This window comes from Prosopis cineraria, unplaced genomic scaffold (genome assembly GCF_029017545.1).
Source record: "Prosopis cineraria cultivar Desert tree isolate PC_DT_omini unplaced genomic scaffold, ASM2901754v1 PC1, whole genome shotgun sequence".
Classification (NCBI taxonomy): Eukaryota; Viridiplantae; Streptophyta; class Magnoliopsida; order Fabales; family Fabaceae; genus Prosopis; species Prosopis cineraria.
Genome location: NW_026555332.1, coordinates 681,286 through 696,148, shown reverse-complemented (window position 1 = coordinate 696,148; position 14,863 = coordinate 681,286). Strand labels below are relative to the sequence as shown.

General features: G+C 32.8%; 1 protein-coding gene across 5 annotated transcripts; it reads right to left on the bottom strand.

Moving 5' to 3' along the window:
* Positions 1-10,204: 10,204 nt before the first annotated feature.
* On the bottom strand, positions 10,205-14,542 carry LOC129308646 (U-box domain-containing protein 44-like). Of its 5 annotated transcripts, none has more exons than XM_054949913.1 (4): positions 14,219-14,542; positions 13,056-13,807; positions 12,658-12,958; positions 10,205-12,156 (listed from the first exon to the last, which is right to left on the bottom strand). In XM_054949913.1, the coding sequence occupies exons 1-4, from the start codon at positions 14,238-14,240 to the stop codon at positions 10,703-10,705; spliced, it is 2,529 nt and encodes an 842-aa protein (XP_054805888.1). In that variant the 5' UTR covers positions 14,241-14,542; the 3' UTR covers positions 10,205-10,702. The 5 variants fall into 5 exon arrangements, with proteins under 5 accessions (XP_054805888.1, XP_054805907.1, XP_054805898.1 ...); XM_054949932.1 differs by having other exon boundaries at positions 13,056-13,896; positions 14,223-14,542; XM_054949923.1 differs by having other exon boundaries at positions 14,223-14,542.
* Between the last annotated feature and the right edge of the window lie 321 nt (positions 14,543-14,863).

Genomic DNA, 14,863 nt, shown 5'->3' with positions numbered 1-14,863 from the left:
ATAAAGGTTTGCATTGTTTCCCTTAATCAGCATCTTATTGTAACATCTACCTAAGACTGGGACAGATAACCAAACAAAATTGCACTGCCATGATTATTTATATTGATACTCATGCATATCTGTGGTATATGTGATGGTTCTAGCTCTTAAAAAGAGTTGCCTTTATCTTCAGTTGTCAAGTCCATTATCCATGGGATCAGAAAATGTTTAGCTTCAAGATATTGGAGGCATAATTCTGCTATATTTCTTGTAAATCTGTTACTTCTGCTTTGTCTATAAGAATTTGATTATTGGCTTTATTCTATTTGGCTTGGCAAAGGAATAAGATCAGCAACCATAATAGAGGTCGACTGTGGATGTCTTGCTTCACCTAACCTTTGACCATAGGAAAGAATGACGGCACAGTTGCTTTGGTAAAATCTGATCCTGAGAAAGTTAAGTCAACCCCTGCAGGTGAATATCTAACTGTTGTACTGAATGACTTCGATCCTGAGCAATATGAAGGCCTTCCTTCTATTTTTGATGGCATGAACAAGCTTTTGATGCTGCTATGCATAATGCATGATTTATTGTTTCGTTGGCTGAAGTAGTGTATTCTTACATGCAGAAATGTTGCCCTTTTCATTTATGCTATTTTTTCCCTTTTGGCAGATGATTATTGCTTTCAAAATCCTGATCTTTCATGTATTATTTCAATTTTTTCCGATATTTTTTTGTGAAATGTTCATAATTCTGTAACCTCATACTGAATTTTAATATTTTTCTCACATGATAGTATAAAATGACAATGTTGCTATTAAAGGTATTATTTAACTTTTAGTGACTATCATGACTTTGCATGTTTATAATCTGTCTTGACCAAGTTCAAATAGTTGCATCTTGATAATATTCACTTCAGCCTAGAAATTTATTAGTTGCATTTTTTAAAATAGCAGGTTCTAGCTGCTATCATCAAAGTTGGTGCATCTAGAGAACATGAAACACTTGCTGGAATGCAAAATTATCCAGAGTCAATATCCACTTTGATTCGATGGAGGCACTATCTCTTATTAACCGCACCTATTCTAAAAGTTATCCTTTAGCTAACACTATCAGGAAAATCAGAGAACTTGCTATAAGAGATTGAATGGTTACCTTCGACTACATTTATAAGAAAGCAAATAGATGTGATGATTTCTTAGCCCACCAGACACCTCATGTCACCTTTGACATTATGATTTCTCATGTTCTCCCACATGGTTGTAGAAACCTCATGTGTCACACCCCCAATACTAAAGGTATGACCGGCACGGAATATGAGATAACCTCACATTCACAAACCTTAATTAACTAAAAATTTAGTCGAATTATCGATATATAGTTTATATATATAAAGTTTGTAAAGTTTTAAATATTTTTATAAAAATTTCAGCAAAGTCTCCTTTGTAACTTGAACCTCCCCAAATTCTTATAATAATAAAACCAGCAAATCATTCCAGCAAAGGAAAATAGATTTACACTAGCAGATTATATATTAACAAAATAAAACTAAGAGCTTATTATGGATACGTGGAGCACTAAGTTACAATTTCATAATATAAAATATATTTACATCAAATCAAAGTAATTAACACATACTTCTACGGTTTCAAAAAACAATTGTGTCCTTCAGTAATCAACAGGAGATGCAAGGTCAATTTCAATATCTGAGACCAAAGAAATTTTTTCCAGTGAGTAGCGTCCCAATTCATAGTTGAAGGAAATAATGAAAAGAAATCAATGAGCCAATTATGAATTTACTAAAATAATCAATTAAAGATAGACTTAATCAAAAACAATTAACAGGCGTGGACACATAGTCCACGAGAGTAAATAGCATATCCGGCGTGGCAAGAAGCCACGAAAAAGCAGGCACAAGCACAAAGCTCACGAATAACAAACGTGGATTATTTCCACGAAACTACATCTTCCATTCCACGTGTGTTGGCCCGTATATGGGGCTAACACCTCTCCAATGCACCCTGCTAGCTAGGTGTACCATAGCGCGCCAAGGGCTAATGAAACTGTCGTTAGCATCCAGTATTTTGAACTCAGTCCCTCTAATTAAATCAAACGTGCATGAGTTTGAAACATTTATTGAAAATCATTCCTTTCAAATTATAATACTCAACTGTCAAATTTTTTTTCCATTGTTTCTCCATGCACAAATCACCATATTAACAACTGTCATATAAATTATAAAATTTAAAAAGTAAAATCTTTAGAATAAATAATCAGGTAATAATGTATCAAGTCTAAACATTTTTTTTTAACAATAGCATAGTTCGTAATGAAATAAAGCAAATTCCATAATAAACCAATTAATATAAAAGTGAGGTAAGTAAGAAGAATTGCATAAATCATAAAAATAAAATTGACAAGAATATTTATACAACTTATAAAGAAATGCTATAAAAATTCAAATAAAGAAATTTTATAAATACTTTGCAAGAAATTATTTGAGACACTACCCACTCACCTAAGAGTTTTTTAAGAATTCTAAAGCTTGCTTCTCTTATTTTCACTTTAATTCTAATGATGCCATTAATTCCCTGACATATAAATTATAATTCTAAAATCATTTATCAAGTAATTTTCCAATCACTTAGTGAGAATTTAAATTCACTCCAAATAATATTATAAATAATACTCTAATTATTATGTTCCAAAATGCCTTGAGTTAGTTAAAACCATTTGACAAATCTCAATTCATTCTTGTACCTCCTTATGACCCATTCACTACAAATTCAAATTCTCTTAGTACTGATTTCTCCTCATCCTTTAATTTTTAAGTCAAACTTGAGCTCAAAGGAAATATTTGAATTAATACAGCTTCCCATGATAAATTCCTTTAACAAAAATCAATTTTTAACTCTAAGGATACCAAATTCATCCATCTTATCTTACTCTTGATTCTAAAATTTTCAATTTGAAATCAACTTGCCCTCCCCATTAAATGCACACGGTAATGAAGAACAAGGAAAAAATTTTACAATCTCTACCTCTTAATTATACACACAAATCAATGATGAAGGGAAAAATTTGAAGGTCCTCACCTCGATCAACCACCACAAAGCAAGAGAAAAATTTAAAATTCATTCAAACCATAACAGCATCACGAACAAGGAAGAGGAAGGGTGAATTCCACACTCCAGCACATGAATGACACCATAAAGAAGGAAGAAGCTTACATCGTTGAGAAACGAGAAGGAGAAAGGATCAGCAGTGAAGCAAAGAAAAAAAAATGAAAAAGAAACAGGGTGGTGGGCAAGGCAAGATTCCGGTGACGGCACTCTCCTACCGGCGGACGCGACGGCAAGGAAGAAGAGAGCTGACTGTGGGGGTCGAAGGAGATGCGACAGGAAAGAGGAGAAGAGCTGTGAAGAACCGACATGATCCCTCCCTCTCTCATGCTCTGTTATTTGAATGATCGAGAAGAGAGGGAAAAATCTGGACAAAATGGAAAATTGGGAACATGCCAAAACTGGCACAACTTTTTTTATTATTACATAAAAGACACAAGTACTTTAATAATTTTTCCAAACTTTAAAACAAATTAAAGCCAAACTTTTGCTCAATATGATTCAAACTCTGAACCTTGGGATAAGCTTCTAGCATTGATTTCACTAGGTCACTAATCTTTGTTTATCATAGAACTAAAACAATTAAATAAAATATCAGTTGAGATAAAAATTTGTGTAATTTAAAAATTAAGGTCATTATATCATAGTTTTAGATATGATTAAATTTTAATCTCTTTGCAAGGTTTTTGCCATGGCCTTGTAATAATAAAAAAATACTGGCTGGAAATAGGGACGTTGTTTTCTATTTTATCTAAAAAATGGAATCAAAGAGGGTAATGGACACCATGTTTATTCTTTAATAATATTTTACTCATTTACATGATTACATGATTGATCTCTTAGCTATAGGACTTTTCTACTCTTAAAGGAATTTTAGTTGGTATTCTAAAAATTTCTCAATATTGACTTAAATTTCTTATATTATAGATGGGTCATAGTGTATCTTTTTGCTGCCTTAACGATCCCATGATAGTAGTAACAATGTTGTCAAGTCAAAAAGTTTCCTCAATTTTTTCAGGGTACTTTTCAGCTGGCTTTAGAATATAGCATAGATTTGTAGTCCACTAAAAGCTCTGGATATAGTTTAGATTTGCGGCTACCATCAAGATCTCATTGTTAGATAATGTATTTTGATGATTATAAAATTAAGAGAAAAGATGTTTGTTATGTGTGCAGATATATAAAGAATCATGGATGAAAACAAAACCTTAAGAGTATTAAGAATCAAGAAAAGATAAAGATTTATAGGATAAGTTATTTAATTCTCTTATATTTAATGTGAAAACTTTAAGAGCTTAACCACAAGTTGTTATCTTTGAAATGAATGCATAATTTTTAACTCATAAGTCTCATTTGTACATCTTAAAACTCATCTTAGTATATTCAAACTTGTGAGTTATGTCATTTTAGCTTATATTCGATCATAGAAGTTGAGCTTTTCATTGTCTGATGATTCATGCGTGATTCAATATGGTCACACGTGTGATTTGTCATGTTAGGTACACCAACTGACATTGCACACTTGAATTAAGAGTGATCTATGCGTGATTTGTCACTTCTATTTGTGTGATGCCTTGACAAAGCTTCCATGCTCCATTTCAAGCAAGTTACCCTTAGGTACGTACGCTTGAATTGTCATCTTGTACTCCCTTACATTTTGTGAAGTGCCATTTTACGCTTGAATGAGAAAGTATCTATGTGTTATTTGTTACTAAGTCTATTGAACAATTTTGTCCAATTGAGTCTTAAGCCATTTCAAACTTGTTTCAACTTGTACACTTATGTGATTTGTCATTCATTATTCTATATGCTTTCAGTCATGCAATTCTTGCTCGAATGCATATTGATTCAATATGTGATTTGTCTTTTATAATGGCTTAGTTTTGTAACTAGCCATTTCACGCGTGAGTCTTAGAGTGCTCTATACGTGATCTGTCTTCCTGAATAGTCTAGGTTTTGGAATTAGCCATTCCATAAGTGATACAGAGTTGGTTCCACATGTGATTCGTCTCACAGAATTGAGCTTGGTATTCGGCTAGCCAATTCACGCATGAGAACCTAAGGGTCATATGCTTGTTTTGTCACACTTAATGGTTTACATATTCTTATCCTCCAAAACACAAGTGAGACACCTTGATGTTCACACTTCAACTGTCACATGTGCTTGACTGAAACTTGGCTAGCTCTATTTCATGCGTGAAATGTGTGGTTGCATGCAAGAAATGTCACCAATAGCTGGAAATATTGTTCCAACAGTCTATTAACTGCCAAAACTATATATGTGATATAATTTAAGTCTAGAACAAGAATTTTGATCTTAGAGTGAACTATTTATCTTTTGAGCATTATAAAACGCTTTCAACTGTGCTTTAAAGTTTAGCAGTCATTTATTATTCTTGATAAAGTTTGTGAAAAAGCTCTCACAAGTTTCTAAGCTTTCATTTGTAATCAATCTACTCTTCAAAAGAGTTTTTCTATGAAAATTTTGTTTTTCAGCTGAAATCTTGAAAATGTGTTTTTCAAGTAATTTATAATAACTTGCTACTTGTAGCTAGGTTTGTTGTTGAATCAAGATAAGTTAAATCTTAAGAATTGTACTGTGGTAACAAGCACCCATTAAAAGTTGTGAGTTTAATTGAAAACCTCAAGTGTGATTTTAAAAACTGGACGTAGGCCAAGTTTTGGGTTGAATCAAAATAAATATTGTGTGTCTTATCTCTTCTTTCCTTGCTCTTATCTTCCTCATGTTTTAAGTTTTTCAAAAAAATTTAATGTCACCCAATACACCCTTCTCTTAGGTTCCAGCCTATCCAACACTCATTACAAGTAATCTTACTAGAAGTAATCAAGCCTATTCATTGTAGTTGGTAATGTACAATGTTTGTTTCATTGAACACTTCACGGTTGTCATAAGCTATTGTGAACACTTATATGCTAGGTGGTTGGTGGTCCATGGTTACTTTTCAGTCCTCTCTTCTGGTTTTTTTTTTTTTTTTTTCAGTGAAATCCTTCTTGGAATAAGTAACATCCACTGGTTTATTATATTTACCTGTGGCTTAACTTGTTACAGAAATTGTAGTAGGTATTCTAAAGATTTCTCAATATTGACTTAAATTTCTTATACTGTAGATGCATCAAAGTGTATTTCCTTGAATGTCTTTCTGCTGCCGTGATAATCTCAAGTAAAAAGTTCCCACAAGTTTTTTGGAGTACACTTTTCTTGTATCTAAGAAAGTTAGATTTTTAGATATTGAAAGAAAAATTATTGCCTTATATTTTACTTGAACAGGAGATGTAGGGGTGGAAAAAAAAAAAAGGAATTGTTATAAGGTCTTAAGTAGATTGAGGTTATAGAGGCAAGGTAGCTCAGTTGCTTTTCTATCTACCACTGTATTGCTTTCTAGCTTGGTCAACATATTTTAGAGAACTAGGTGATTTATTGACCTATCAATCAACTTACAAGACTTAAACTTTCTTTATAACTCCTTGCAGGGAAATGTTCTCAGAGAAATTGCCAACTGACAAGACTTCTACTGTGTTTCTGCTAAAAAGAGTTGAACAATTGAGTTCTTAAATAAATGACAGCAAAGTCATGCTAAAAAGATTTAAATTTAAAACCTGGACTATGCTCATATGCTGAATTATTTAAATTTCACTTTTCATTTGTTATGCAGTTTTGAAGCTTTTTGTAATCAGTTGACAAGAAGTATACCTACACAGCTTGGTGCACTGAAGAAGCTTGAGTTCTTGCTTTGCAGTCAAATTTTTCAAGCCTTTTTTTTTCCCCCAACTCTTTGTTCAGCTGTTGGAAAAACTCAACAGAAGAAAGCTTTTGTCAAGACTTGTTTAATGCAGTCGCATCAATTCTGGCCAAAATATTTCCATACTGATCTATTTATGTTTTATGAATTCTTCATCTATGTACTCTTGAGAAGAGGCCATGACAGCATGTTTTGATTGCTTGAAACCTATTTTAAAAACTATCATTGCCCTTAAGCTATTTGGTGGCTCTTAAGCCTGAACTTGTCTTTATTTTTCGGCATATATATATTTTTCGCAGCTTTTCCCATCTATGGATGGGAAATGAAATCGAGCAACAAATCGAAAAAACAATCAATTTCTTAAGATCAGTATGCAATAGCAATTTCTTCCTACATTTAGTGGTTGGAATCTGGAGTTTGTAAATAATTTCTATAAAACAAACAACTCTAAGAACATGACCTTAGGGGCGAATTTCTTAAAATTAAAAATATATATTTACACATTGAATATTATTTTTAAATATGATTGTTGTGTGTTTGAGTAAACATAATAATTTGAGAATGAATCATTGGATAGAGTTTAAAGAAATGCATTGAAGTTTATTATAAAAAATCAATTGTTGGAGATTATAACCTTCGAACCATTTCTTTCCAATTCATTGCGTACATTATTGCATATCTTATTTGTTTAAATCGCAATGCTATATATACCTGTGATTTACCCTGTGAAAATTTTTATTGCATTAAAAGAGATGTACCATATAGCGATTCTTCATGCTGTGATATAACAGTCCCTTAAATTATGTTATTAACCAAAGATATTAATAGCTATCCGTAAAAGTTATTGTCTTAAAAGCTTTTCTGTTATGTTGTAGTAGTCAAGTTTTGTTACAAATTACTATAGCATGTATTTACTTAATCTTTATTTTTCTCCTTAATATCAATCATTAGTATAACATATTTTATTGTTTAATTACTATAATACTATTAATGCTTAATCCGTGAGACTGTGTGTTTGGGCTAACACTATGATTAACATCTATTATTTTTAACAATATTAGCAAATATATATTTAGTTGGCCATTGATTTTAAAAAAATTATAATGTTGCACAGGGAAGGTAAAGCTATTGCAAAATAAGAACTTCAAAACTAAGTCTAATTAAAAATATAGTGTGTAATCTTTTTGTATTGCTCTTCTCTTGAGTAATTAAAGAAATGCAGCCCCTTGTATTGCAATATAATTCATGCTCCTTGTATTGCCTCTCATTACTCATTATCTTTTTTTTTATTTATTTATCTAAATGCAACCTAAAAATGATAATGTGGATAGTTGACGAAAATTCATTGCAAATTTTTGGGGAAAACATCTCCTAAAGATTAATGCACCTTATGTTTTAGACTACATACATCAACTAATGATAGTAAAGTCTTAATATTTAAAATAAATAATTGAAATTAAAATTCTTTATATTCCACTACTATTTTTATTATTTATTTAATAAATGGAAAGCCATCATCCTCTTTATTTTAATTGACTTAACATTTAATACTTTATTCTCTTCACTATTTAAAAATAGCATATCAAATAAATACAAATGTAATCACTCCCAAGTAGAAGAACTTGTCATTATATTGAAATTAGTAAAATTAATATTGGTATTTGGAGAAATTTTATTGATTGCAATAATTTTTAATTTTCCTTTATTTTAATATAATGAAAAATGAAACTTCAAATCGCTGACCATAGAAAACTTATTTTAATTAATGATTTTGTTATAGCTATTTATTTAATTACGATGCAAATCTATTTTCCTATGCATTGCATGAGGGAGTAAATGTTAAACCTTGCATTAGTAAAGAAAAACATATTAAACAAAAACAGATATAATCATCTCTAAAAGAAAGGATTTATCTTTACATTCAAATTAGTAAAGTAAAAATTGGTATTTCCATATAAAAAACAACTAAATTTGTATGATGCTCATTAATTTCAGAATAATTTCACTGAATGCAATATTTTTTTTATTGTAATATAATTAGTGGATAAAACTTCAAATCACTGATAAAAAGAACTCATCCATGAATTTTGTTGTTTTACCTTTATATTATTTTATATATTCATTTCATGCAAACAAAACTAATGAAATGAATACTTTCATAAATATTTGTGGGAGAGTTTTTTTTATAAAAAATAAATAATTTTAAAAGTATTTATGTGATATAATTTTTTGAAGTTAATGCTCCTGTGCATCACTTGGGAGTCAATGCTAGTTCTCAACTAATGTATAAATAATTTTAAGTATATTTAGTAGATTTTTAAATGATTTATTTATAAATTAATGGAAAAAAATTATAAATAACTGTCTTATGATTCGTAATTAACTCCTATAAATTTCCAACTAACATTATAAATAATCTCAAATGTATTTATTTGATTTTTAAATAGTTTATCTATATATTAACATCAAAAAATCAAAATTTACAATTTACTTTTATAAATTTTCAACTAACATTACAAATAATTTTAAATTTATTTAATAGATTTCTCAATTTACTATTCACATTTTATTAATTGCAAGTGGTTCTATTGGGATTTTAATAATTTAAAATTTATAATTACCATTAATATTTTTATGAGGTCAATTGGAATTTTAACATGTATTTTATTATCATGGAATCAAAGTATCAATATTCATCTGTACAATAAAATGTATAATGAGTCCCAGAGTCCACGAGCTATAAACATGTTACTATTTATAAATGTATGAAAATTTGTCTAGTAAAATATTACAAAGCAAGAAGATAGCGACCAAGTCATTTTCAAATTCTCTACTTATTTATTACATACTTCTGAATAATTGAACAGTAGAGGGATAACGTTGCCTTTAACAGAATCAACAGCACGTGCACATTATCATTGTAGTTTATAGACAGATAAAGTTCAGTGAATGAGAATGGGTTGAAAAGGGGAAAAAAAATTTGAGAATGGGTTGAAAAGTTCAATGTATGAGACCATGTTAAATGCCTCGCAAGTCACAAAGACACAAAATTTAAGGCCGATTCACTTACATGATACAGTGCACGTGGGAATGGCTTGGAAGAAGCCATCTTTTTAACGACGCAAACTTCAGTTTGTCTTGTTATTCTTGGCTTTCTCATTCCCGCCCCTTTGATATTATCCTCAAGTTACATTCTCCCCCGGAAAAATCAAACCTGGGCTAGAAGCTAGCTGTTAGATGTCTTGAAATGGGACTCATCATGCATAAAAATCTAATCTGACAGTAAGAAATGAGTGACGAACAAAAACACCATTCGTGAAGTAGCTTATTTCCTAAACAAAATTAGATAAAAAATAATAATCGATTCCATAAGATGATGAATCAGCCATAATCGAATATTTTTCGCCAATCTTGCCTTCTAAATTAATATCAACATTGTTCCACTCATTGGATTATCCACAGTGGTAAAAGTGCACGCATGTACAATAAAGAATTTAAATGAATGGGGCAAAAAACAAAACGAGAGAAGACAAATACACGATCTGGCCCAGCAATAACCCTTCATAGCTACTGATGTGGCTGCATTTGAGTTCCACCAAACATCAAAATTAGAGTATCTTGGAGATCTGGGCCTTCTAATGTCGAACAGATAGACACGGTGTTCGGCCCATCACACTTGTTTGTTGAACATGTTTCCCAAATTTAACTCTTGGGTAAGCAGCAATACACAGATGCAACCACATCAGAAGTTGTACACTGTTTTTGCTAAAATAGAAGTGTAAGAAGCATCACTGAAAAAAAATCATGGGAATAATGTTTGCTGAAAGAGAATGAACCGTTCTAGAAGTAACTTGATTGAACTTGTAAGAGCTCTAGCTCTGCCAATACTTTTGCAACTGCTGACTTCAATCTAAAATCACTCTTCTGAGCAAGATCAACAAGGACAACCTGAGCAGATTCTCCAAATTTAACTCTATGTTCTTCAACCCTGAATATCCTCTCCAACATCCAGAGTGCTTTCTCTTGAATCTTTACGTCCCCCACTTCTAAAATCTTTATAATAGCCTGAACACCTGAGGATTTAACTATGAAGTTGACACCACCTTCCCATATTTCATCTTGCAAGAGAGTTGAAAGGGCAATCAAAGCAGCTTCAACAGCTTCCTCCTCTTTATCTTCTAATATTTGGATAAGTGGAGGAACAGCACCGGCTTTGACTAAACAAAATGTGCTTTTCACAAAGCAATTACTGTCATGAACTTCACAATGGGCATCGGCTGAGGGAGGAACACAAAACCATCTTGATTTTCTAGACCTCCCAAGAGACACAGAATTCTGGGATAATTGAGCAAGTGAGATTGCAGCCTTGGATTTCGTGATTGGTGAGCCAGTTGAGAGCAGTTTTATGAGCAAAGGGATTACCCCTTGCTCTGCTGAGAGAAGTTGTAGTTTCTTGTCAGAAGGATTTGTAAACCGGATTATAACACCCACAACACTCTGCACTAAGCCACTAGTTGCGGGTGAATTACTTCCCGTGCTTGAAGACATAATGGATATTAAAATAGGGAGCAAATTCGCCCTCTTCAATACATCTGTCACTTTCTTATCACTAACGGGAAGATTACTCAGTAAACCAACAGCAACAGTCTTTTCACTCTCAGATGTTGATGATGAGATAACATTGACAATATTAAAAAGATGGGTGTCATCAAGATGTTCTGTCAACTCTTCTGTTAGATCTTTGGAAAGAGTGTACAGCAATTGCAAGGCCCTGCTCCGTATTTTAGGGTTTGTTTCCATCAGAAAAGGTAAAAGAAGCTGAAGTGCACCTTTTTCCTTCATTTTTTTTCTCACTTTCGATGCACCTGGATGAGCAGCAATGCTATCTAGTGCTTCTAATAAATGACTCTGAATTACTGGACTGGAAAGATTCAAAAGTGAGAGGATCTGCTGAGCTGCTTCTGGATTAATAAGTAAGGGCTCTGACTGAGCAATTCTTGCAAGAATAGCTGATACAGGCTCCCGAAGAGTCATGAGCACAGATGTTACAGAGAAAAGAAGTTGAAGCAGAGATACCACAATTCCAGATCTGGTTAAACGCTGTGCATTTTCTGTCAAGCTTGACAAATTTTGCAGTGCATTTAGGGCAGACAACTTGGACTCAAGCTTCCCAGAAGTAAACATGTTGACTAAAGGTTCAATCACCCCATCTTCTCCAAGTGTGAATCTGCTGTGATCGGTGAGCTCTAATCTAGACAGTGCTGTTGCCATGAGGATCTTAGTCATGTCAGACCCTGCAATAATTTGATTCAAAATTCAGGGTAGGGGAATTGAGAAAACTTTTTCTTCAGTTCTGATCAATGTCAGAACCATACACAGAAAAACTAAAGACCAATTGTGGCCCGCTGATCTCATTAAAATTTTATACGGATAAAAGAAGCAGTTTACACATTATCAAAACATTTATGTAGCATATGGATAAAAGAAAATACATCCACATACACGTTCGGACAAAAAACGTACATTTTAGATACAAATAATGGTGTAACTAGCCAAGATTATTAAAGCTAAATAAGAGTTGAGACTTGAGTGCAAATCATGTTTTCCTACGCATTGTTATTTTCATATATCACAGCCCTACTTATACCGGACTTGAAAAATCCAGTATATATATTTATTTTTATCAAATATCATGAATTCAATAACTTACTCCAATTGTATAGTTATCAATGGATATTCCAAGCCAATAGAAAAGAAGAAAAGAAACCAATCAGTTAAGAGGAGTTCTACATTACCTTCCTTCAAACACTGCACTAGTGGCTTGAAGTAACCGGCCTCTGCCATATGAAGGGCATTTTGAGAATTACTAGACAATATATCCAACAATTTTGATGAATCATGTGAAGCAACAGGATCATCTCCATTAAGAATAGAGACTAGCATAACAATACAACCTTGAATTCTTCCTATTTGTCGCTTAACTGAAGGAAGCTTAGAGAGGTCTAGTAAAAGCCCCACTGCTTCTCTCCTTTCTTCTGCTTCCCTTGACAGAGACTTCACCACAGTTGATAAAAACTCAATATCTGCCATCGTCTCCTGCAAAGTACTCTTTTATGACTTAACATAACTAATAACTAGAAGCGCAGACAGAGCCGGTGTTTACAATAGACATAGCCTATTTGTAATATCTTACCTTCTTTTCATCATTGCCAAAAGCTATGCTTCTTAGTAGTTGAAGGATGTTCAGCCTATTGTCAGCCTTACTTGAACCTAGTCGATTCATTAGAATGGCAACAAGCACCTCCTCATCAATTAAATCATAATCTGCTTTTCCATCTCTGATGAATTCCTTTAGTCTCAAAAGTGCAACTGTGAATTCTCGATCATTACCATGTTTAAGTTGCAATATAATATCGTCAATAGTGAAGTTGACTATTTCTTCTTCTATTTCCCCTTCAAGCTTCACATCACTGACAAATTCTGATCTTGAACTCGAAGTTGAACTTGTATTTCCACCAAATCTTGCACTCATCAACTTTCTCTGCAAGGCACTGATCTTTTCTCTAGAATCAGCGGACACCTCAAGGCTGGACACAAGTAGCAGCCCCAATGATCGACCAAGATCATGAGTTATGCCCTCAATCTGTTTAATAAGATGTTTCTGATTAAGGCTTATTGTCAAAGCCTTAGCACGCCTAAGCTCATTCTTAAGAGATTCCAACGATTTTCTAATAGGTGGCTTGTCCATGATCGTGCTTTTGTCTCTCAAATCACTGAAAATTGGTGCCAATTCCTCTACTAAGATGGCGAACTCAGGAAAAGCATTCGTCTCAATTTCGCAGTTCTGAGCAGAGGAAGCAACCTCATCAGCCAAACCTATTAGCTCAGACAAGAATTCAGAAAAGTTTACTTTTTCTGTGTTATCCATCTGTGCGTGAAACTGATCTGTGGGGGTAAAAGCAAACTCCCTATCAGCTATGGAAGAAGATAAACTCCAATAGATAATACGAGAAGGGTAATCAGAAATTAAACCACTGGAGAAAATAGAAACAGCGTCAGACTGATAACGTAGAAAAAATTAATCAAACACAGAACAAAGAAATTGAGTGAGAGTATAAACTGAACCTACAAAGCTAATGCAAAGATGACAGACAAGGAAAACCAATATAAAGTTATAAACTACGATAGAAGGGTAATTAGAAATTAGAAGAAAGAATCAGAGTCATACTAACAACGGAGAAAAGATTAATCAAGTAGAGAACAAAGAAATTGATAGAGAAGATGAGCTGAATCCGCAAAGCTAATGCGAATATGAATTGAGTGAAAAAACTGATAATTATACTCCTCAGCTCTGACCTACATGGTGAGAAGTAAACATTTACAGAAACGAAGTCAGAGAGCAGCGACTATGGTCTTCTTCTTCTTCTTCGACTTTGAACAATGTGAGGGAAGAGGTTGAAGCTTGATATTTGGAATATAATGAAATGATCCCCTCAAGGTCATTGTCAGACGGCTATGAAACCCATTAAATTACATCAGTAAACTGTAATCTAGTGCATAACCTTCCTCGGAATTGCCGTCCTGTCCTTGCAGTTTCTTCAGAAGCGAAAAAAATATGGACAGACCTAGTCAACCATTCTCCACCTGACTCCTGCATTGTCAAGTCAAGAGTCCTTCAAAAGTTGTGTCTTTTGTGGTGCCAAGAATTCAGGGTGCTTCATTGGAAGAGTAATTTGCAACGCAATTGAAAACTAGGTCAATCTAATGGGTTGAACTAAAAAATTGTTGAACTCATATTTTGATAGGTTCAATGTGTTTATGATGAATGTGACCACTATTCAACTATAATTTTATCATTAATATTTAAATCATCACGGTCGAGATTTTAATGTATTAATTGCTAATTCATCTAATCTAAATGTACGATAAAATATCCAGGTCAAAAAAAAAATCCACGATAAAATATAAAAAAGCAATTGTTTAGGAGAATTTTACTATCCT